Here is a 20,185-nt window from a genome sequence, read left to right as displayed (position 1 = left end):
TAGCTATTGCAATCTTGATCAAAATATTACATTTGGAGGTTTCTCCTGCATTTTGATTCTGTTCAAGCTTTTATTGTAATCTTTGCTTCATGAACGACTCAGTTGTTAAGAATGGGGTTCTATGTATATGCAGTAATTGTGTTTTCATGATGAGAGCTATTTGTTTCAGGCGTCTTTGGTGGGAAAATGCGCCATTTTACTTATCTGTTTTTGCTTGTTTCTTTTCCTGAGAAAGTTGTGCATCGGGTTTTGATTGTACTGTAAAGACTAAACAGGAAAGTTTTTTTTTTTTTTTTTCATTTAGAGTAGAAATACTTGAGCAGTGATACATGCATATAATTCTTTCTACTTTCCATTAGCAACTTCATGCTATTTCAGTTGTTGGAGTTGTTTTATATGGAAGCCATGACACATTGCATGAATTCTTTCTCTTTACAGCGTTTTAAGAATGTCCCTTAAGTTGATGGCCGTTAACACCTGTTGTACTTTTGGCCAAAAACCAATGGTCTGTCATATTTGCATTATTGCTTTATTTGTATAGTTCTGTTGCCACTTACTGTAAAAATGCTTTGTCATTTTTGTTTTTCCCACAGTTAATAGCTTTATGCAAAAAGAAGAAATTAACTTAATGCTCATATTTCTGGCGTATTTCTTGATGTCAAACTGTTGCCTTTGTCATTTGATAACAGGATGTATTTTTCATCTGGAAATTATTGATTTACTAAACCCCTTGACTTTCACATTTGCTGCTAAATTATCTGAATGCAATGGATAGCAGCCAACATGAAAATGGTAGGCATAACGTGGACTACTACAGAGGAGCACATTCCCTGGTAAAGATAAGCATATATGTGGTATTCCTTTTTCAAGCTTGCACACACTACTGGATTTATTTGTATTAGATTTTAAATGTGTAGTGGAATATGGATTCCCAGCATCAAGTAAAGGAGCCAAATGCATTAGTCATGAATAAAAAAATAAGGTCCATTATGGCTGAAAGGCAGGCTGCCATTCTAGAACACGAACTAGAGGCTGCTATATCTGAAAAGAATGAAGCCTTGGCTGCTCGTGATTTGGCCCTTCGACAAAGGGATGAAGCACTTGCGCAAAGGGATAATGCCCTAAAGGAACGGGATAATGCCCTCACAGCACTTAAAAGTCAGAACATTTTCAAGTCAGGTGATGGAGCTCAACGTGGATCAAAGCGGATGCGCCAAACTGCATGCAGCCCAAAGGATATATCCAGAAGGGATGTCTCTCCAATGACGGCTAAAGTTTCTGAAGCTGTCAAATCTAATCAAGCTAAAAGAATGAAGGATGAAAATGTAATTAATTCTAAGGTATCAAAACCACATAGCAAGGCAAAGAAAATGGGCGAGGATTTAAATAGGCAGGCAGCTTCTGAAGGGATAAAGTTCAAATCTGAATGGGATATGCAGGATGTTGGCTTGAATTTGGTTGCATTTGATGAAACTATCATGCCTGTCCCAATATGCACCTGCACTGGAGTACCCCGGCAGTGCTACAAATGGGGGAATGGCGGATGGCAGTCTTCTTGTTGTACCACGACGTTGTCAGTGTATCCACTGCCACAGCTTCCAAACAAGCGCCACGCCCGCATTGGGGGACGAAAGATGAGTGGGAGTGTCTTTACAAGATTGCTTAGTAGGTTTGCTTCGCAAGGTCATGACTTATCTACACCATTGGATCTTAAGAACTACTGGGCTAGACACGGAACAAATCGGTACATTACTATCAAGTAGCTTGTAGGCATTCATTTGTATGGAGTTATGCTTTTCATTTTGGACCCTCTTTTGACATTTGAGATCATGCCTTGGTGAGTAAGATATGCTTGAATTTTGTGAATTCATCGAGTGAATTTGGTCAGAGGGTTGTTTCCATCTCTTATTTTTAGTTGGTTTGACCCAACTGAAAATTGGATAGTTGTAAGTTATCATGATATTTGTACATGTGACTTTCAAGCTGATAAGAAGTAGGAGTTGTGTATGTTTCTAACTCTCTTGAGTATGTGGTTATAACGTCAGTTTGGATCTTAAATCAAATCACGTGAGAAAATATAAAGTATATTATATAATGAGAAATTATGACATTGATTTTTTTAAGCAAATTCAATATCTTCTCTTCTATATGCTATTTGGATAGATTATCTTTAACTTTGGCGTGATAAATTTTATTTATTTTTGTAGCAAGATTACAAGCCAAGGTTGCAGTTTGGGTATGCAAGGTGTAATAACCACTTAGTATGGATTTTGGATTCGGAGGTGTCTCTATTATTTAATGCCTAGTTAAACAGCTACTCATGCTCCCCTTTTCTTTCCATTCCAAACAAATAACACCAAGTAGAAAACAAGTGCCTAAGAGAACAACTGTTCTACATACATTCGCTTCTTCTGTATCAATCCTTAAATTAAAGAGGATTCTCTTTGAAGTTCATTGAGGATATTACAGTAAGTATGAACAATGAAACAATTGAGACATATGAAAACACGAGCGAAATGGTGACCCTGTCACAGAATTTCCCATAATAACCGCAGATAGAACCCCAACCTGCATGGGAATTTCCATGCAGCCCCACCTCTCCTATAGCTGTTGCAGCTGCACATCCCCCAATCTCCATTGTTAACATCATCTGTCATGTTCACAACATACATATTTTCTTGCTGTTACTCACTTTGAGGAACAAAGATGAGTTGATAAGTTGGACAGAATGTTTAATTTAGAACGAAATCATGTATCATACCATGTCATTCAGGAAGAACAAGTAGCTGCATTTATTGGTGGGGCATGCGCCTCGAAGGTAGAAAACGATTGTAGCAAGTAAAGATAGGAATATAAAGAAGCATGCAACAGCATTTGCATAAACAAAGAACCTGCAAGATAGAAGAGATAGATAAGGTCCATGTGTAAAATTAGCATGATTGATGATGTGATCTTTATACCTGAAAGCAGGAGAGTAGCTATATCGAGCATCGAGTGGCGTGCCCAACATTGTGGTAGATTGGTGGCTGGTTATCATACAAAGCATTGCAATGAATGTAGTAACAATAGTCACAAGTCTGAGTGTGATCTTGGCTCCCTTCAAAAACCTTGGTGTTTTGAAAAATGGGAATGCTTCAAATTTGGCATGACATGTGAGGAGTTCATTTTCAGAGGAAACACTCATCATGTCCTTCTCCTTTTCAGCTTTGGCTTCTTCTTTGTCCATTATTCAATCTTGAGGCGAAGACATGCTGTTCTTCGGCAACAGATTGAGCATATATATATATATATTGGTGTGTGGTAGTTTAGCTTTGGAAGAGACAAATTTTACGCAAATTGAATGTATGGTAGTTAGCTTTCATAACCGATTTTCATAATGGTAATGATAGAGAGATTAAAAAAAAAAGCTCAAATTTGCCTTATTGCTACAATTAATATGGTAATGCTAGGAAAACAAAAGAAATAACCAAAACTTTTTTATTTAGCATTTATTAATAATTACAATAATTAATAAATGTTAAATAAGAAAAATTTTAGCTAATTTTGGTTATTAATTTTTTGTTACCAAATATTATTGCCTTCCTGACAGGGATCTGGTTGATACGTCACGTTTGGGTAGTTAATAGCCTTTAATTTCCTCATAGATGAGTGCATGCTGTCAAGCAATCCATTTCCCCTAATTAGTAGTGTCCTTTTGTACTTCCTAATACAGAAGATAGCATTTAAACTCCTATTAATATGAAGTTTCTTAATCTAGATTGAACCACCCCTCCCCCCTTTTTTTCTCTAACAATTAATGGATTTTTGGTGGTCGTGGACAAGGACGGATACAAGCATTAAATCCGTCGCTTGACATGTACTATGTAGTTTCCTTCATTCATGTGCTCAAATATGTATACCTACATATCTTAAATCTTGGATTTCCTTTTAGCTTCTATTATATTTCCTTAGCCTATATGCATTCAGCCTTCCTTTTCAAGATAAAGTTTTATGAGTTGTCTATGATGATGGAAATGCTACCAAGATTACAAACTAGTGTAGCATTCTCATAAGGGAGGGTTTCTATAACTATTTGACATTATTTATGCCAATTTGAATAAACTGTATGTGACTCAGTTAAAAATATATTCGTTACTCTCTTCCTTCGTAATGGAAAATAATAATAAAATATACTAGGAGATAGATCGAAGCACAATCATGAATGGGTATCATGCATTCATTAGATGAGAATGAGTAACATTGTAACAAAGTGCCAAACTTCCATTATTGATGCTATATTTGAATCATATTAACATAACAATGAGTGCGATAGAGAGGCGCCTACTACTAATAAGTTATGACTGTGTTATAAAAAGAGATGTAAATAACACTTAAGTAACAGTTTTAGAAGTTGTTAGTATGGTTTAGTTGGTTGATAAGTTAGTTAGATTCTATGTATTTTTTATTGTAAATTTTGTAAAAACTAGATAGATTTTTTCTTTTGAGTTGGTAGTTCTAAATGTGTAAAATCTTTTAAGGAGTACCAATTGACAATCCCTAAAATCTACCTATTCTATTAGTGCCGGCTTTATCATTAGTATCTGAACTTGAGAATCTTAGTACTGAATGATACAATTGAGATCAAGAAAAATGGAGACATGATTTGACACAATTGAGTCGTGTAAATCCCAGGTAATTAATAAGTAGTTACTAATAAATAATTTTTATTTAAAGAAATTTAAAAATTAAATTTAATAAGTTAGAGTGGTAAAAATAATTAAAATATAAATTTTGACACTAATTTTAAAATTTGTGACCCAAAAACGGACTAACGTGCCAAACCGGTTGGACTGGCCCAAATTGGACCCAAAGCCCACCATATAAATATAAGAATTCAGCCTTCTCTTCCTCATCCTTTCATTTGAAGCATGCTGAACTTTGATTTGGGAGGAGCAGAACCTAATCCCAAATTCCATATCAATTTCAAACTTCTATATCTTTCAACCCGGAGCTCCGATTGCCGCACCGTTTGTGGCCATGCGACTACCGCGTTGAGCTCTACAAAACTCACTAAACAATTTGGTAAGTACCTTACAATCACTTGCTCAGCCACTCTCTCCTAAATTTTAAAGTTGAGATTTTAATTTTGAGAGATTATGTGATTTGACACAATCTTGTCGCGCATGGAGGAGATATTCCGATCGATGCTGGAGACGCTGCAGTAGTTCTATTTCAGAATAGATTTGTTCAAAAATTGTGTGCCTAATCGGAACGATTATCGTTCACCGGGATCGCACTAGGTTGCAGGCGCATCAGCGGGAAACCGTGACGTGTCGGAGCAATGGCGGAAGCTGGAAATTCTAATATCCCGCAGTAGTGATGCGGTAGTTTGGATTGAATGCATGGAGAAATTTTCTTGCTGTGCGTAGTGCCAGAGAAGAAATGGCTCACAATCGCCACCTTTGCGATGGAAGGAAGGGCATTCACGTGGTTCAGGTGGTGGGAGGCAACGACGTTGGTGCTTCAATGGTGTTTTTTCTGTGTGGCACTACTACGACATTTTCAACTGTAATGGCTACAAAGACCGTATCAGACGTTGCTGAAGCTAAAATAGACGAACTCGGTTCAGGACTACGTCGACCAGTTTGTGCTTAACGCTTGACCTCTCCGCGTAATCGCATCGGAATTGATAATGGACCTATTATTGAACGGGCTGAAATTGGAAGTCAATGAGGAATGTAAATTGTTTCCATATCAGTTAGTGAATGAGTTAATGGAGTTGGCACTAAAGGTAGAAAATCGCAATGCTGCCTTGCGAGAAGTATTAAAACACAGTAAACGACTGGCTTCCAACTTCGTCATGGCCAATTTCCCTACCACCAAAGCCGTGCACCCTACTACAGCACCCAATTCTGCACCAAACATGGGCACGGAGTCGACGACGGATCCCTTGTGATGGCACAGATTCAGACATCTCAACAATAAGGAGTATAGGCCGAACCACGTTGGGGGAATGCTTCCTCTATGATGAACCATACACTGCAGATCACGTTTGCAAGAATAAGGAGTTGAAGCTTTTGATCATGGAGCCCAACTTTGAAGCTGATTGGTTACAACATAAGGCGGTTCTAGAAGCAGGGAAGCAAGAGCAATTGGAACTCAAATTCGTGAGTTTGAGTGTACATCACAAGTCAATTAAGGCTTGGGTAGAGATAAATGGCCATTGTGTCCTCATTATCATAGATTGTGGAGCTTCAGACAACTTCGCGACACCAGAGATCATCACCGAGTTGGGTTTACGGATTGATAACACCCCTAAGTTCCAGGTTAGGATAGCGGACGGCAACAATAAGGGTGGGGGGGGACAAGAAACATGTTTAGGTGTAACTCTCCAATTTAAGGAATTGGCTATCAAGGAAGACTTCCTTATTTTCTCAACTGATGAAGCGGAGTTTGTGTTAGGCTGGCATGGCTAGATAAGTTAGGAGATGTCATCACAAGCTTCAACAAATCACGTGTTTGATTTTGGAATGAGACAACATGTTTACTTTATAGGGGCACTCAGAGTTGTGCTATGCAGGCATACACCTTCAATCTACAGTTTTGTCCATTTAAAAAAGGGAGAAGGATTTATGGTCTAGTTGTGCTCCATGACTTTGCAGGCTGCCACTGTACTACAGGTGCTGGAGGTGATATAATCGGTGTTAGCTTTTAATCTTAAGATGTTTCAGACCTTACTGGGGCTACTACTGCACCATCACCATGATCATGCCATTCCATTGAAGAAAGGAGTTTCAATCCCAAATATAAGACCCTACTGCTACCCGCACCCTCAGAAATCGGTGATTGAACAAATGGTGAGAGAGAAGCTAGCCTTAGGGATAATTCAGCCAAGCTCTAGCCCTTATGCTAGCCCAATATTGTTGGTGAAGCAAAAGGGCAACAACTGGAGATTTTGCATCAATTATAGGGCGTTAAATGGTGTTATAGTACCAGATAAATTTCGTATCTCCATCATTGATAAGATACTCGATGAATTGGTGGGAGCTATAGTTTTCTCTAAGATTGATTTGAAATCCGGGTACCACCAGATCCAGATGAGGGATCAAGACATTCACAAGACTACTTTCCGCACTCATGAGGGTCATTACAAGTTTCTAGTCATGCGCTTTGGCTTGACCAATGCCCCTAGCTCTTTCCAAGCCTTGATGAATCACATTCTTAAGCTTCTATTGTGAAAATTCATCTTGGTCTTTTTCGATGACATCCTTATCTATAGCTATGATATGGTGAGCCATGTCCTTCACCTCCAATAAATTTTTCAGATCTTATTGGAGAACCAGCTGGTATTGAATGATAAGAAATGCACATTTGCAGTAAGCTCAATGAAATACTTGGGTCATATTGTATCGGCACAAGGGATTTCAGCTGATCCTAACAAAACCACAGCGATGTTAGAGTGGTTGGTGTCTATGGACCAATAGGCTTTACGGGGATTCCTGAGCCTTACTAGATATTATAGGCGTTTTGTGCAAGGATATGTGGTTATGACCAAGTTGCTAACAGAATTGACAGAGATAAATGCATTTGAATGGAATGACAAGGCCCAAGAAACTTTAGAGAGATTGAAGAAGCTGATGATATACTTACCGACTCTAGTAGTTTCATATTTCAATCAAGACTTCGTGTTGGAAACTGACGCATTAAGTGAGGGGTTGGGTGTGGTATTGTCTTAGCAAGGTATACCAATAACATTCCTAAGCCAAGAACTATCTCCAAGGACCTGGCAAAAATCTGCGTATGAGTGGGAGTTGATGGCCATTGTCTTTAATGTCTAAAAGTGGCATCATTACTTGTTAGGTCGCCATTTTATTGTCCTCACAGATCAGCAGAGTCTGAAATTCTTCACGGACCAGCAATTCATGGACCCTGCTTATTTGAAATGGACTACTAAATTGTTGGGCTTGGATTTCAAGATCAGGTACTAGCCGGGCCTTAAGAATAAGGCGACAGATGCGTTGTCATGGCAAATGATGGCAAGGGCAATCTCAGTAGTGTATATGAACCTTTGGAAAACGATGGATGAAGAGGTAGTTCAAGACCAAGAGATGCAAATTTTTGTAATTGTAACACCCTAAATTTTTATACTAAAACGACATTTTTTGAAATCTTGTTTTTCAGTGACTAGTTTTAGCTTGGCGAGCCGGTTTCAATTCTCGAGATAAAATAAATAATAATATGATATTGTTATTACATTTTTATTTTATTTTATATTCTATAATCAAAATAGATTTTAGATAATAATATTATTATCGAGTTCGATATTTGCCGATACAAGTAAATATCAGTACTTTTCGGTGGATTTAGCTTCACTAATGTTTTACATGGATTTTATATTCTTGTGATCACTAAGTTACTAATGTCATTTATATTAGTAACTCATATATATTTACCTCTATATGTATTATTACTTGTGTTTTAATACATTTAGCTTTCATAATTATCTATTTAAGATATCTATAACTTGACCCGCTGTCTCAACAACCTAGAACCTTAACACGTGGCCCCTCTAGTGACACTTGTCCTTTTAATTAACCACATCATCACCATCATCAACATCTAATCTCATTTCTCTTCTCCTTCACCGAACCTGAACCTTGAGGAAAGAAAAAGAAAGAATTTCATGGAAGCCATGAAACTTCAGAGCTTGATTTTTTGAGTTCCGTAACTCCCATAAAAAATAAAATCGATTAAAGTATTTGTCTTTTCTTCCTTTTCACAATGGTACCGGTTTTTCTAGAGGGAAGTTAGGCGTGGAGTGGTTGTCCTCTCATGCATGGTTCGATCAAGATGAGCTCTGAGATGGATTGGAGTAGCCAAATTTTGACGTTTTCTTCTTCGATTTCTCGTTCAAAAAACTTTCTTGGTGTTTTGATTTGGTGGCTGTTATAGAAAATTAGGGTTTGATAATCTTTGTGATTAATAAATATATTAATGTTGTATGATTGTTGGGCTGTGAATTTGTGTTTGAATTTGAGTGGTATTATGTTTGAATTACGTTGAAAATTGATGAAATATTCGGTTCCATGGACTGCTGGAAAACCGAACTGAACAACCATGTTTAACGATTAATGTAATATGGAATCATGGTGGAAATGATGTGATTTGGTAGTTGGAAATTGATCTTAAATATTGAGAAAAATCGGTTATAGAAAAGATTAAAAAATTAATTAAAAATCAAGCTAAGTAAAATTTAATGAATTTTTTATGAGTTTGTTTTGGTTTCTTGAAGAACATTAAACCCTCATGTTTTAATTATTCTGTGGCTAAATTATTATTAAGAAAGAGTTTTGGGGCTGAAAGTTAATTAAAAAAATTTATGGGTCAAAATGAATTTTTAGAAGTTTTGAGTAACTAAATATTATTAATTAAATTTTTAACTTCAAAATATTATAATATATTATTATTATTTTTATTTAAATAATTATCTTAATAATAAAAGATATGATATAACTACAAGTGATGAGCAGACAAAATTTTTTAAAAAAGATTTAGGAAGACAATTTTAAACCTAGAATTTCATAATTTTCTTCATAAAATACCTAAGGAAAGGTATGAAGAGAGTACTATGATTGATTCAGATATTAAATATGATTAAAGAAAGAATAATTGTCTTGTAAAAATAGAAAACAGAAAATTGATGGTTAGATAAAGAGAAAGACATAGAAAATGGTAAAAGAGAATTAAAAGATTAAAGATTGGCCTGTCAAGTACTAGGGTTCTGTCCCACTTGTTCAGTGCACAAAGTATTAAATGTTTAAAGGTAGAGAAAATCTACGAATTGATAATAATTTATTATAGGGTTAATCCACAAACTGTTGAATCATTAAATGCGGGTAAAATCCACAAACTGTTGTGTTGATCTTGATGATGCCCACTAATTGAGGATTGCAGTTTTCCTTGTGCATATAATATGGCGTCGAGTTTTGCGTTGATTGCCAGTGGTCCCAACTGATGCTACTCTTAACCACAAACACGTATGCACGAAGGACACAATGGAAAATCATATATGAGACTAGTTCTTAGGTAATGTCAGGTTATAGGGTGTAAACCGACACATGAGCTCATAGCCTGCATAGGACAAATATGCATCATACTTCTTTGTACATATTCCTTTGTTATATGTTTCTGTGATTCATGTGTATGTGTTTCTTGATTAATTATTTTCATGTACCTTTGGTTGTTAAAGTTTGTATGTATCCTGTGGTTGTTGCTGTTGGCTAAGTATAACATAAAATGAATCTAACTAACTACCCTAACTTTACTAAGAACTTTCCAGTTCTTACCCTTCTTTTTCACTATTTTAGTTACAGGTACGAAGACTTATTGTGAAGCTGCAGATGCGTGGAGGAGTTTGTTTGCGAGTAGAGTATTTGTTAGAATTTACTTATTTTCCCTCACCAGGTTAGTTGAAGTTTTATTCAAAGGGGTAGGCTTGTGATCTTTGACAAATCTTAAGTTATTGAACTCTAATTCCTTGGTAATTCAACATCTCTTGACTTAATCAATTACTAATTCTTTGATCAATTGCTCATGAGAAGAGATGAAGTTCATTTTTTGATTCTTAAACCACACAACTCTTAAGATATGAATTTAGTTGATTCAATGTCACAAACCAAATCTAAATTCAAAATCAGAATAATTAAGAAAGATGATCTTTAAGCTTAATTCCTATGATTCAAATTTTCAATTGATCATGAAATTCAACCCAGATTCAAACCATCTTCCAATGAATTTGAATCATTCAAATGAAGAACGAAGATTCTTTCTTAGAAACAATAATGCATAGATCAAATATAGTGAATCAAAGAAATCATTCCATTAGAAATTAACAGAGCTCTTCCCCCCAATGAAAAAAATTTAGTAACTCATGTCTTAGAGAAATTACAAGAATGAAAAGTAATGTAAATGGGAAAAAACGGTAAAAATCCCTTCTCAGTTCTCTCTTCTTCCTTATATACTTCCTTTCCAAGTTGCCTTCAGATTTAAATTCTAATTTCTATCAAATTCAGGTCGAATTCATGTTGGATTCAATTCCAATTCAACCTAAATTCAACCCATGGATTTTAGCAAGTTAATTCATCTCCTAACTTCACCAAATTAGTTGATTACTCAAGCCTTTTAAGAGTTGGAGTTGATCTTGTGAAATTTTCCATTGAGAACCCTCAATGTAGCCGTGGGATGCCAAGTTAATTGCCACTCTATTTTGACCCAAAACACTCTCTGTCCACTTTGTCGTGGCATGCTAAAATAGAGTCGCGGAATGCCAAGCTTTCTTTCATTATTTTGGCCCAAAAATATTCTTTGCATGCTTTGCTGTGGTACGCCAAGAAATAGTCGTAGGATGCCAAAGTATTTTTATTCCTAAATGGTCCAAAAAATTAAATATGACAGTACCAGTCGTTGTACGCTAAGGAGCTAGCGTGGGACGCAAAACGGGATTCATGCATACTCATGAGGGATGCGTACGCACGATCTTGCTAATGGCACTGGTTGTGTGTACGCATGAGGGATGCGTATGCACAACATTGGAAATATGCTACCAACATATGTATACTTGAAAAATGTGTACACATGACCTCCTTGATCTACCACAATTGCGTGTACGCATGATAAATGCGTACACATGTTTCTCCCTTTTTGTCATATTTGCGTGTACGCATACTAAATGTGTACGCATGATTGCCATTGAATGCCAATTTCTTCCCGTTGAACGGCAATTGACTCACGCTTCAAATTTGGTAACTTTGAGCCTAAAAGAGTGTCCTTCAAAACGTTGCCTTAAATTCAAAGTGTATCTTTGGCTTGAAAGTATGTTCTTAGCTCCTTTTTTTTTCTCTTGGATCTCATTTTGCTTGGTTTATCTTCGAAATCTCCTGAAACATATTATTCAAAGCATTAACATACTTTCTACTAATCTAAAAATTTATTGCTCATAAAAACAAAAACTATTAACTATTTAAATGAAATTCTAAAGAAAAGCAACTAATGATACAAATGCATCAGCTTGTATTTATTGTTCATTTGAATAACTATAATGTATTACTAGTAACTATAATGTATAAAAAATTCACGAACTGTTGTGTGTTGATTTTGAGGACGCCCACTAATTGAGGATCGCAGTTTTCTTTGTGCGTATATTATGGCGTCGAGTTTTACGTTGATTGCCTACGGTCCTGAACTTATGGTACTCTTAACCACAAACACGTATGCACGAAAGACTCAATGAAAAATCATATCTGAGACTAGTTCTTAGGTAATGTCGGGTTGCAGAGTGTAAACCGACATATGGGCTCATGGCCTACATAGGACAGACATGCATCATACTTGTTAGCGCATATTCCTTTGTTATATGTTTCTGTGATTCGTGTGTATGTGTTTCCTGATTAATTGTTTTTATGTACCTTTGGTTGTTAAAGTTTGTATGTATCCTGTGGTTGTTGCTGTTGGCTAAGTATAACATAAAATGAACCTAACTAACTATCCCAATCTTTCTAAGAACTCTCTAGTTCTTACCCCTTCTTTCCCACCCTTTCAGTCACAGGTACGAAGACTTATTGTAATGTTACAGATGCGTGGAGGACTTTGTTTGCGAATTGAGTATTTATTAGAATTTATTTATTTCCCTTCGCTTGGTTAGTTGAAGTTTTATTTAGAAGTATAGACTTTTATTTATTGTTTATTTGAATAACTATAATGTATTATTAGTAATTATGTAATTATTTTTTATTGAAAGTGTTTGTTGAACAATTTTTAATAAATAAAAACAAAATTTATTAGTTTTTTTCTAAAATTGAAAATGTATCAACATCGTAAAGGTTTAATATTAAATAAATAATAAAAAAATAAGTCAATAATATTTTACTTTTAGTACGATCATACCGTGCTAAAAATTGGATCCTTACTGTAATCACTTTGTAGCAGGGTTAGGATGACTAATCGGGATTTTCCCCACATAAAGGTAGGCTGTTTTATCAAGGGATGCAATTTGTCTCAAGAAGATTCCATAAAGTAAAGAAAACTAACGAAACTTAGTTGGAACCTTGAAAGGACTATAAAACATTAGGAAAACATTATCATCATCATCATTAGGAAAAGGAAATCCTATCAAGTGTAAATTTCAATTTAAAGAAGCAAATTCTACATGATGGCCATACCATACAATGACTTATGTACTATAAAAGACATGTGTCAACAATAATACTCAAATTTATTCAAAAAATAGCCACACTCCTCAAGAAAGAGTCAGAGAGAGAACAGCGGTGTTATGATCATCAACTACCAGCTGGCGCAACATCTTTTCAACTAGGAGCCAACTTTACCAACTTTCATATAATGTCGTGTACTTGGAAGTGGACCATCTCGTATTAGAAAATTGATGCTGGTAGTAGTACTCCATAGACCAGAAACATGAAGACAAATTTGAGATTAAGTTATAGTCTAATTTATAGGTATATGAAAAGATGGTAAACATAAAATACGAAAGCAATATTATTTTCTTTTATTTTAAAACTTTTCAAACATGTACACTTCTAAGGTCATGAACATGAAGATAATGTAACCATTTGGGAATGTGCTCGAGAACACTGTACAGAAGTGGGATTTGGCCCTATAGATTTACAGATATATACAACAAACACTTTTATGTCAAATGAAGTACCAAAAATTGGACCAACAGGAAAAAGAACAAGAACAAATACCACTAAGCAATGGTAAAATCCATAGTAATTGATTAATTCCTTCTAAATAATAAATCAGATGAAAGGCCAACAATTGTTGGCTTGAATGCACGCATAAATTTCCAAGATGACACCATCTTCGAATCTGCTTTGTTTGATGTCCTTCCTTTGGAATTAGGCCTAGGCCTAGCAGCAGCAGCAGCAATACTAGTTCCAAGAGTTCTTGAAGTTTTTGAGCCAAAGGAAGTGTCACTGGCACAAAATAAAACAGTTCCTCTGTTTGATGCATTCAATGGATATCCAACAGCTCCATCCTGATGTGGAGGTGGGAATTTCTCACTCTTGCTTTTGGCATTTGCATTTGTCACAACTCTCCACCTCTGACATTCGGTTAGAAATTTAAAACAATTGTGGTGATGAAGAAGAATCTAGCTCTCAAGCTGTAAATATCAATATAATTCATTCACAACATATTTGTCTCCAAATTGTGAAAATGACTTGGTATCGTGAAGGGTTAGTCCAAGAATCTATGATAGTGATAGAATTGAGTGCATGAACTTCAGTTTGTTGAAGATATTGCAAGGAAATCAAACTCAATTAGGTATAACAGAGTTAGGAGAAACAGATAAACATAAAGAAAATATCTGACATACATCTAAATTTGTTTGGATCTCTGGAATGGCCAAAGCGCACTCAAGCGCTCTAACTCTTGTTGCAGCATCACTGCAACAGCTTTTCCGCTTAAAGCTTTCTGCCTAAGAACCAAAATCAAATAAACAAAAACAAGATCAACAAGAGATTATCGTTGCATAAGTTATCAAAAACAACAACAGAATAAGAGAACCTTCTTGCTTCTTTGACTCTTAGCTTTACATCGAGTTCTTTGCATGGAGGATACATTGGTAAACATGATGGTTCACAAGCATAGGGCTCGGTGTTAAAGAACTGTAGACAAAGATGCTGATTTTAAGTAAATAATCATCACATGTCTAAATAGAGTGAAAGTGAAGGCTAATTAACTTGACTATTTAGAGCTGCAGAGGTAGTGCCGCGATGATCGGGATCTATTGCAAGAAGAGTATCAATTAGAGGTAATGAAGAAGACGGGAAATCCTTGAAAGTTTGCAGGATGCATCTTTTATATTGGTGGTGTGGCTTATAGAGTGTAGCATTTTGCAATCTATATTTCTTCCAGTAATCCTCTGATGGAGAGCCGCATAACTTGAATATTTTGTGCAGTTGCTCAACCTAGATAGATCAAGTTAAAACTCTTTAGGCAAGTGAGTGAAAGGAGCAATAAATATGAACACACACACCTCTGTTCGGGCAGGCATGATAGGCTTTCCGGCAAGTAGCTCCGCGAAGATGCATCCGGCACTCCAGAGGTCGATACCAACACCATAGAAGGTAGCTCCAAGAAGAAGCTCCGGCGGACGATACCAAAGAGTGACGACTCTGTTGGTCATGGGACGGGTTTGTTTGGAATCATAGAAAGCGGCGAGTCCAAAATCAGCAATTTTAAGGATTCCTTGATTGTCAATAAGCAGATTGGAGCCCTTTATATCACGGTGTAATACACCTCTGCTGTGGCAATGCTCAAGCCCACATAGTAATTGCTTCATATAGCATTTAATCTGTCATAATACACAAATCAGCCTTTCTATATTTAATCTGTCAGAAGCACTGAATTTGAGGTACCTGACCTGAGGCTGAGTGAAGTTGAGACCATGGCCAGCAACAAGGCCAGCAAGATCATGGTCCATGTACTCAAACACCAAGTAGATACTGGAACAGATCCTTGAAGTAACCAAGCCTTCAAGTTTCACAACATTCGGGTGATCAAGCTTCTTCAGGACAAGAATCTCTCTGGCCATGAACTTCACACTCTCTCCTTCTAAGTGATCAAATCTCACCTTCTTCAAAGCCACTATCTTTCCACTCACTAGGTCTCTGGCTTTGTACACATTGCTATAAGTCCCTTGCCCAATCTGCAAGTGGAGAACACCATAAAATAAACATTCACTAAGAATAAAAATTGAAGGTTCCAAGTAAACAGAACCTTAGAAAGCTTTTCGAAGGTGTTGGCGCGGCGAGGAGTCCAGTCTTGGATGGCGTCGCCGACAACCTCCATCAACCACGGCGGCCAACCCTGTTGGGTCGGAATGTAGCCGTGAACATTGCTGGGTTGGTTGTTCCCTTGCCTCTCTGGAGGCGCAGTGGGATTTGGTCGGGATCGCGCCGGCTTTGGGAGCGCGCAGCCCATCCTTCAGAGGCGGGAGTGGATGGCGGAAGCAGAGTATCCGAAAAACACGGAGTTAGAAAACTAGGAAGTTGTAGAAGCAAATAACTAACTAACTGACTAAGCAGATAAGGAAAGCACTCATGGCTCGCCATAAATCAGGCATGGGTTTTCGTTCAAATGACGGAATTGCCACTGATCTATGTCTCTCAATTCTCAAACTGCTGTCAGTGAAATGCTGGCTCTGTGTCTGCTTAATTGCCTATCATTATTTTGTACTGATTGTTAAAATGATTTAAGAGAGTTAACTCCAAAGTGGTCACTGAGATTCACAAAATGTACCGATTTAGTTCTGACTTCCCAATTGCACTAATTAAGTTCTCCAGATTGGAAAAAATACATCAAGGTGGTCCCCCTCGTATTTTCCGGTCATGTTCGTTGCCGGCGGGAGTGACGTGGCCAATGAGTGCCACGCTGGAGTGTCTAACGATTGGCTGATGTGGCAAATGAAACTTTTTAAGACTCAATTTGGTCTCTGATCCCTTTTTAAACCCTAACTCACAAGTAGCGCAGCACTTCTTCGTCAGCTACGTTCTTCATCTTCTTCTTCTTGTTCTTCTTCTTCTTCCCTGGTTATTCTTGTACCCATTGCTTTGCTGGTTCAATGATGGTTGGACGTGCAGTTGATGGAGAGGGAAGTTCAATGTGATCAACCACAAGGAGGCCAAGTCAGAGTAGAGGCACGCGAGTACCAGAGCGATGTGGGTGTGGGAAACGTCCTGTGCTCCGATGGTCTGGAACGGAAACCCACCCAAATAAGCCCTTCTTTGGATGCCCGAATTACAACGTGAATGTTTTCTGAAGATGTGTTGTTGACTATTTTGATGGTAACTGTTAAATTTCATGTTCACAGAGTAGTGGAAGAAGATGGTGTGGGTTCTTTCGATGGGTAGACATTGATGAAGATGATAAAGGAAATTTGGAAGACACTGCGGCATACAACAATGAAGAAGTGAACGTCAGTCTTGCTTTGAGGATTGGAAATTTGGAGGATGAGTTAAGGACCCAGAAATATATGATGTAAATGTTAGGGTTGCTTTTTTTTCTCTGTTAGTTGTTGTTTTAGTCGTGATGGTAAAAATGTAAGAACTGTATTTGAAAGCATCTGTTAATGAATGTATGGGAATTGTTTAGCTTATTGGTGTGTTATTTGTAGATAGATTTTACAAAAATAGAATACAAACTGAATGAAGAAAAGAGGTAAATTGATAATAATAGTTGTAGATTATAAACAAAACATTGTAAATGTAACACAGTATCATTTGACCACATAAGGATAAACAAACTGGAACAGCCACATTGGAGCATAAACTCTGATATAGTATTTACTACTAGAAAATCAAAATAAACTAAACAGTCTAGCTAAGAGCCATTCCTTTAGAGAAATAACAAAAAAAAAAAACCCAAAAAATCAACCAATGCCCAAATCCCATATATGTTCTTAAACAAGCTGATAGAACATCCAAAATCAAGGGTTTTTCTTCCTTGGCGCCTTGAACTGTGGTGTTGGAACAAACTTCATGAACCTTTCCAACCTTGAAGATGTGGCTGCACTTACTCCTTGCATGGGATCGACAGAAGTAGTTACTGGTTGTTGTGGCGTCCTCCTTTTGGTTGGTAATTTAGGTGGCCTTGTTGTTGTTGGTGGTGGTGCCTGCGTAAAGTGTAATAATTTGTATGAATAGTGTAAACAGGAAATAAACAACAAATATTTTGGGATCTTTTATACCTCATCTTGTGTTCCACCATAGCTTGGTTGGGATAATTCAACCTCTTCAGCTTGCGGTGCAGACACTAGTGGTGGAATGTCAGCTGCTGGTGGTCCCGGAGTGACAATGTTGCTTGGTTCAGTTGCAGGTGTACTCCCACTAGCACTTGCTTTGGCCTTGGAAGCTGCCACAGTAGCTACTGCAGCTGCAAGAGCAGCAGCTAGCTCATCAGCTCTCTTCTGTTTGCAACCCCTCTTGGTGTGGCCCTTTACACCACAATACTTGCATGTGAATGGCTTGAGCTGTCTCTTTAGGGTAACAGTATGCTTAGCTTTCTTGTGCACACTAGTACCCTCATCAGCGTTCTTTCTTCTTTTGGTTGTGAGCTTTCCTGGTTTCCGTTTGATGTTTGGAGCCTGTGGCTGACTATATGCTGATTTTTCCCACATGGATTGGCCCGGAAGAGGATTGATGTAATGTTCATAAGTCTTCCTGTATGACTCCATTGTGACCAAGGGGTGACAGAAATCATCTGGTCTCCTGTTCACCCGTGCAAGAGCAGCACAGGCGTGAACACAAGGAATGCCTAAAGCACAACAAAAAAAAGGCAGTTCAAGTCCAGACCATGCCATTTAATAGTTCAAGTAAAAACCACCTAAATTGAATATGATGATAATGTAAATGAATTTAATGAAAATAAATATAATTTTAGTGTAACTTTACCTGTTAACATCCAGAACTGGCAGGTGCAAAGTCTTTTTCCTAGATCGATAACCATGTTTGTTGGTTGTCCATGGACCTCAAACTTTTCATAGGCTTCATCCCCAGTCCATATAGGAACCCAATTCTTGGACTCTTTCCTTACCTTTTCCAACCGGCTCTGAATAACTGGAGGAAGTTTTCCCACGTGGTTGTTCAACTTTATTTTGTTCTTTGCAATGGACCTCATAACGAGCATCCTTACCTCTTCAAGCAGTGTGATTATTGGCTTGCTCCTAGCCTCTTTGATCCTTGTGTTGAAGACCTCACGTGCATTGTTGCATATATTATCCAGCTTTGGCATGTGGCTAAATTGAGACTTCGTCCATGAATGCCTAGGCCACTTGTTAAGGTATGTCCATGCTTCCTCATTGACTCTCTTGATCTTGTCCATGTTTCCAATAAAATCTTGGAAGGTGGTTGATCTTGCAGCATCCCAAAGGAGTCTCCGCAGCTCAAGATCCTTCCACTGTTTGTTGAAATTTTGCCACAGGTGCCAAACACAGAAACGATGGTGGACCTGTGGCATGACCTCCTCCACAGCCACTATCAACCCCTGCAATTGATAGAAAGATACAGCAGACACCAAACACCAAAAATACCCAAAGTTCATTAATAACCAACCTACCTACATAACCAATCACCCTAAATAATCAAACTACCTAATTCAGACTACCTAAATAACCAAACAACCTATCCTAACAAGTGAAATCAGCAAGTTCCAATCATCCATTACAATAAAAGCAAGTTCCAATCAGCAAGTTCCAATCATCAGCAAGTTACAATCATCAGCAAACAGTTCATACAATAAACACACATACAAGTTCCAATCAGCAAGTTCCAATAATCAGCATGTTACATGGAAGCAAACAATTTATACAATAAACACACATACATTTTGCTTACAAAATAAACTGTCTAACCTTCTGCATATCAGAAATAAAGCACGACCCGTTAGCCTTATAGTCTCCTAAATCTTCATGGAGTAACTCCAAAAACCATTTCCAGTTTTCCTTGTTTTCAATGTTGACTATAGCCCAAGCAGCCACATAAATGTGGTGATTAGCATCTTGTGCGACAGCTGATAATATCTGTCCACCAATCTGCGTCTTTAGAAATGCACCATCGAGGCCGATTAAAGGTCGACACCCGGATTTAAACCCGTTCTTGCAACCACCCAGGCAGATGTACATTTTATCAAAAATTACTTGGCCGTCAGGCAGTGGAGTAACCCCGATCCTTATAGTGGATCCCGGATTGGTTTTTAGCAGCGTTTCAGCATAATCCCTTAACAAGGTATACTATGCCTTTTCATCCCCGTAGACAACATTTTTCGCATCAGCCAAGGCTCTTGCAATTGAATTTCTATGCAATATGAGGTCACACTTTGACCTGAAGTATGTTGCAGCCTCACATTGCTTGAAATTCGGGTACTTCCTAACCTTTTTTACCAACTTACTTGCCAGCCAAGCTCCGTTTGCAGCCCTATTAGAATTCTCTCTCGGACATGTATGATCGTTATTAAAAGTCTTGATTTGCCAACAAGAGTCCTCATGATCCCTTGAGGCATAAACCACCCATGAGCACTCTTCTACCTGGCACACTGCCCTACACCTCACATTGTCATTCTTTACAAACTTAATCCTCCTACCCTCCTGAATGGTAAACTCTCGCACAGCATCCCTGAAGTCTTGTTTAGT

At 37.5% G+C, this 20,185-nt stretch overlaps 4 protein-coding genes across 8 annotated transcripts in view; 1 reads left to right on the top strand and 3 right to left on the bottom strand.

The window, feature by feature from the left end:
* LOC107480045 (protein BASIC PENTACYSTEINE4) overlaps positions 1-2,028 on the top strand; it is a 2,699-nt gene extending 671 nt beyond the window's left edge. For 2 of the 3 annotated variants that reach the window (XM_016100162.3, XM_016100160.3), the window contains exons 2-3: positions 690-833; positions 918-2,028. In XM_016100162.3, the coding sequence (XP_015955648.1) occupies positions 768-833; positions 918-1,763 (912 nt within the window). In that variant the 5' untranslated portion in view covers positions 690-767 and the 3' untranslated portion in view covers positions 1,764-2,028. The remainder of the gene's footprint in view (positions 1-689; positions 834-917) is intronic. The other variant, XM_016100161.3, reaches the window with a different exon arrangement.
* A 136-nt stretch (positions 2,029-2,164) lies between these two features.
* Positions 2,165-3,290, bottom strand: LOC107480046 (CASP-like protein 1F2). The gene is made up of 3 exons (XM_016100164.3): positions 2,961-3,290; positions 2,762-2,891; positions 2,165-2,650 (listed from the first exon to the last, which is right to left on the bottom strand). Exons 1-3 carry the CDS (start codon positions 3,224-3,226, stop codon positions 2,429-2,431), a joined length of 618 nt encoding a protein of 205 aa, XP_015955650.1. The 5' UTR covers positions 3,227-3,290; the 3' UTR covers positions 2,165-2,428.
* A 10,257-nt stretch (positions 3,291-13,547) lies between these two features.
* LOC107480047 (probable serine/threonine-protein kinase At1g54610) lies at positions 13,548-16,105 on the bottom strand. Of its 3 annotated transcripts, none has more exons than XM_052258302.1 (7): positions 15,778-16,105; positions 15,422-15,706; positions 15,035-15,352; positions 14,739-14,939; positions 14,563-14,663; positions 14,372-14,473; positions 13,548-14,098 (listed from the first exon to the last, which is right to left on the bottom strand). In XM_052258302.1, exons 1-6 carry the CDS (start codon positions 15,979-15,981, stop codon positions 14,374-14,376), a joined length of 1,209 nt encoding a protein of 402 aa, XP_052114262.1. In that variant the 5' UTR covers positions 15,982-16,105; the 3' UTR covers positions 13,548-14,098; positions 14,372-14,373. The 3 variants fall into 3 exon arrangements, with proteins under 3 accessions (XP_052114262.1, XP_052114261.1, XP_015955652.1); XM_052258301.1 differs by having other exon boundaries at positions 13,549-14,158; positions 14,739-14,966; positions 15,778-16,096; XM_016100166.3 differs by having other exon boundaries at positions 13,551-14,098; positions 14,739-14,966; positions 15,778-16,095.
* Positions 16,106-17,485: 1,380 nt separating this feature from the next.
* On the bottom strand, positions 17,486-19,678 carry LOC110278701 (uncharacterized). The gene is made up of 4 exons (XM_021136939.1): positions 19,409-19,678; positions 18,450-19,041; positions 17,747-18,312; positions 17,486-17,671 (listed from the first exon to the last, which is right to left on the bottom strand). The coding sequence occupies exons 1-4, from the start codon at positions 19,676-19,678 to the stop codon at positions 17,486-17,488; spliced, it is 1,614 nt and encodes a 537-aa protein (XP_020992598.1).
* Between the last annotated feature and the right edge of the window lie 507 nt (positions 19,679-20,185).

Source organism: Arachis duranensis, chromosome 3 (assembly GCF_000817695.3).
Source record: "Arachis duranensis cultivar V14167 chromosome 3, aradu.V14167.gnm2.J7QH, whole genome shotgun sequence".
Taxonomy (NCBI): domain Eukaryota; kingdom Viridiplantae; phylum Streptophyta; class Magnoliopsida; order Fabales; family Fabaceae; genus Arachis; species Arachis duranensis.
This window is presented reverse-complemented; position numbering and strand designations above follow the sequence as displayed.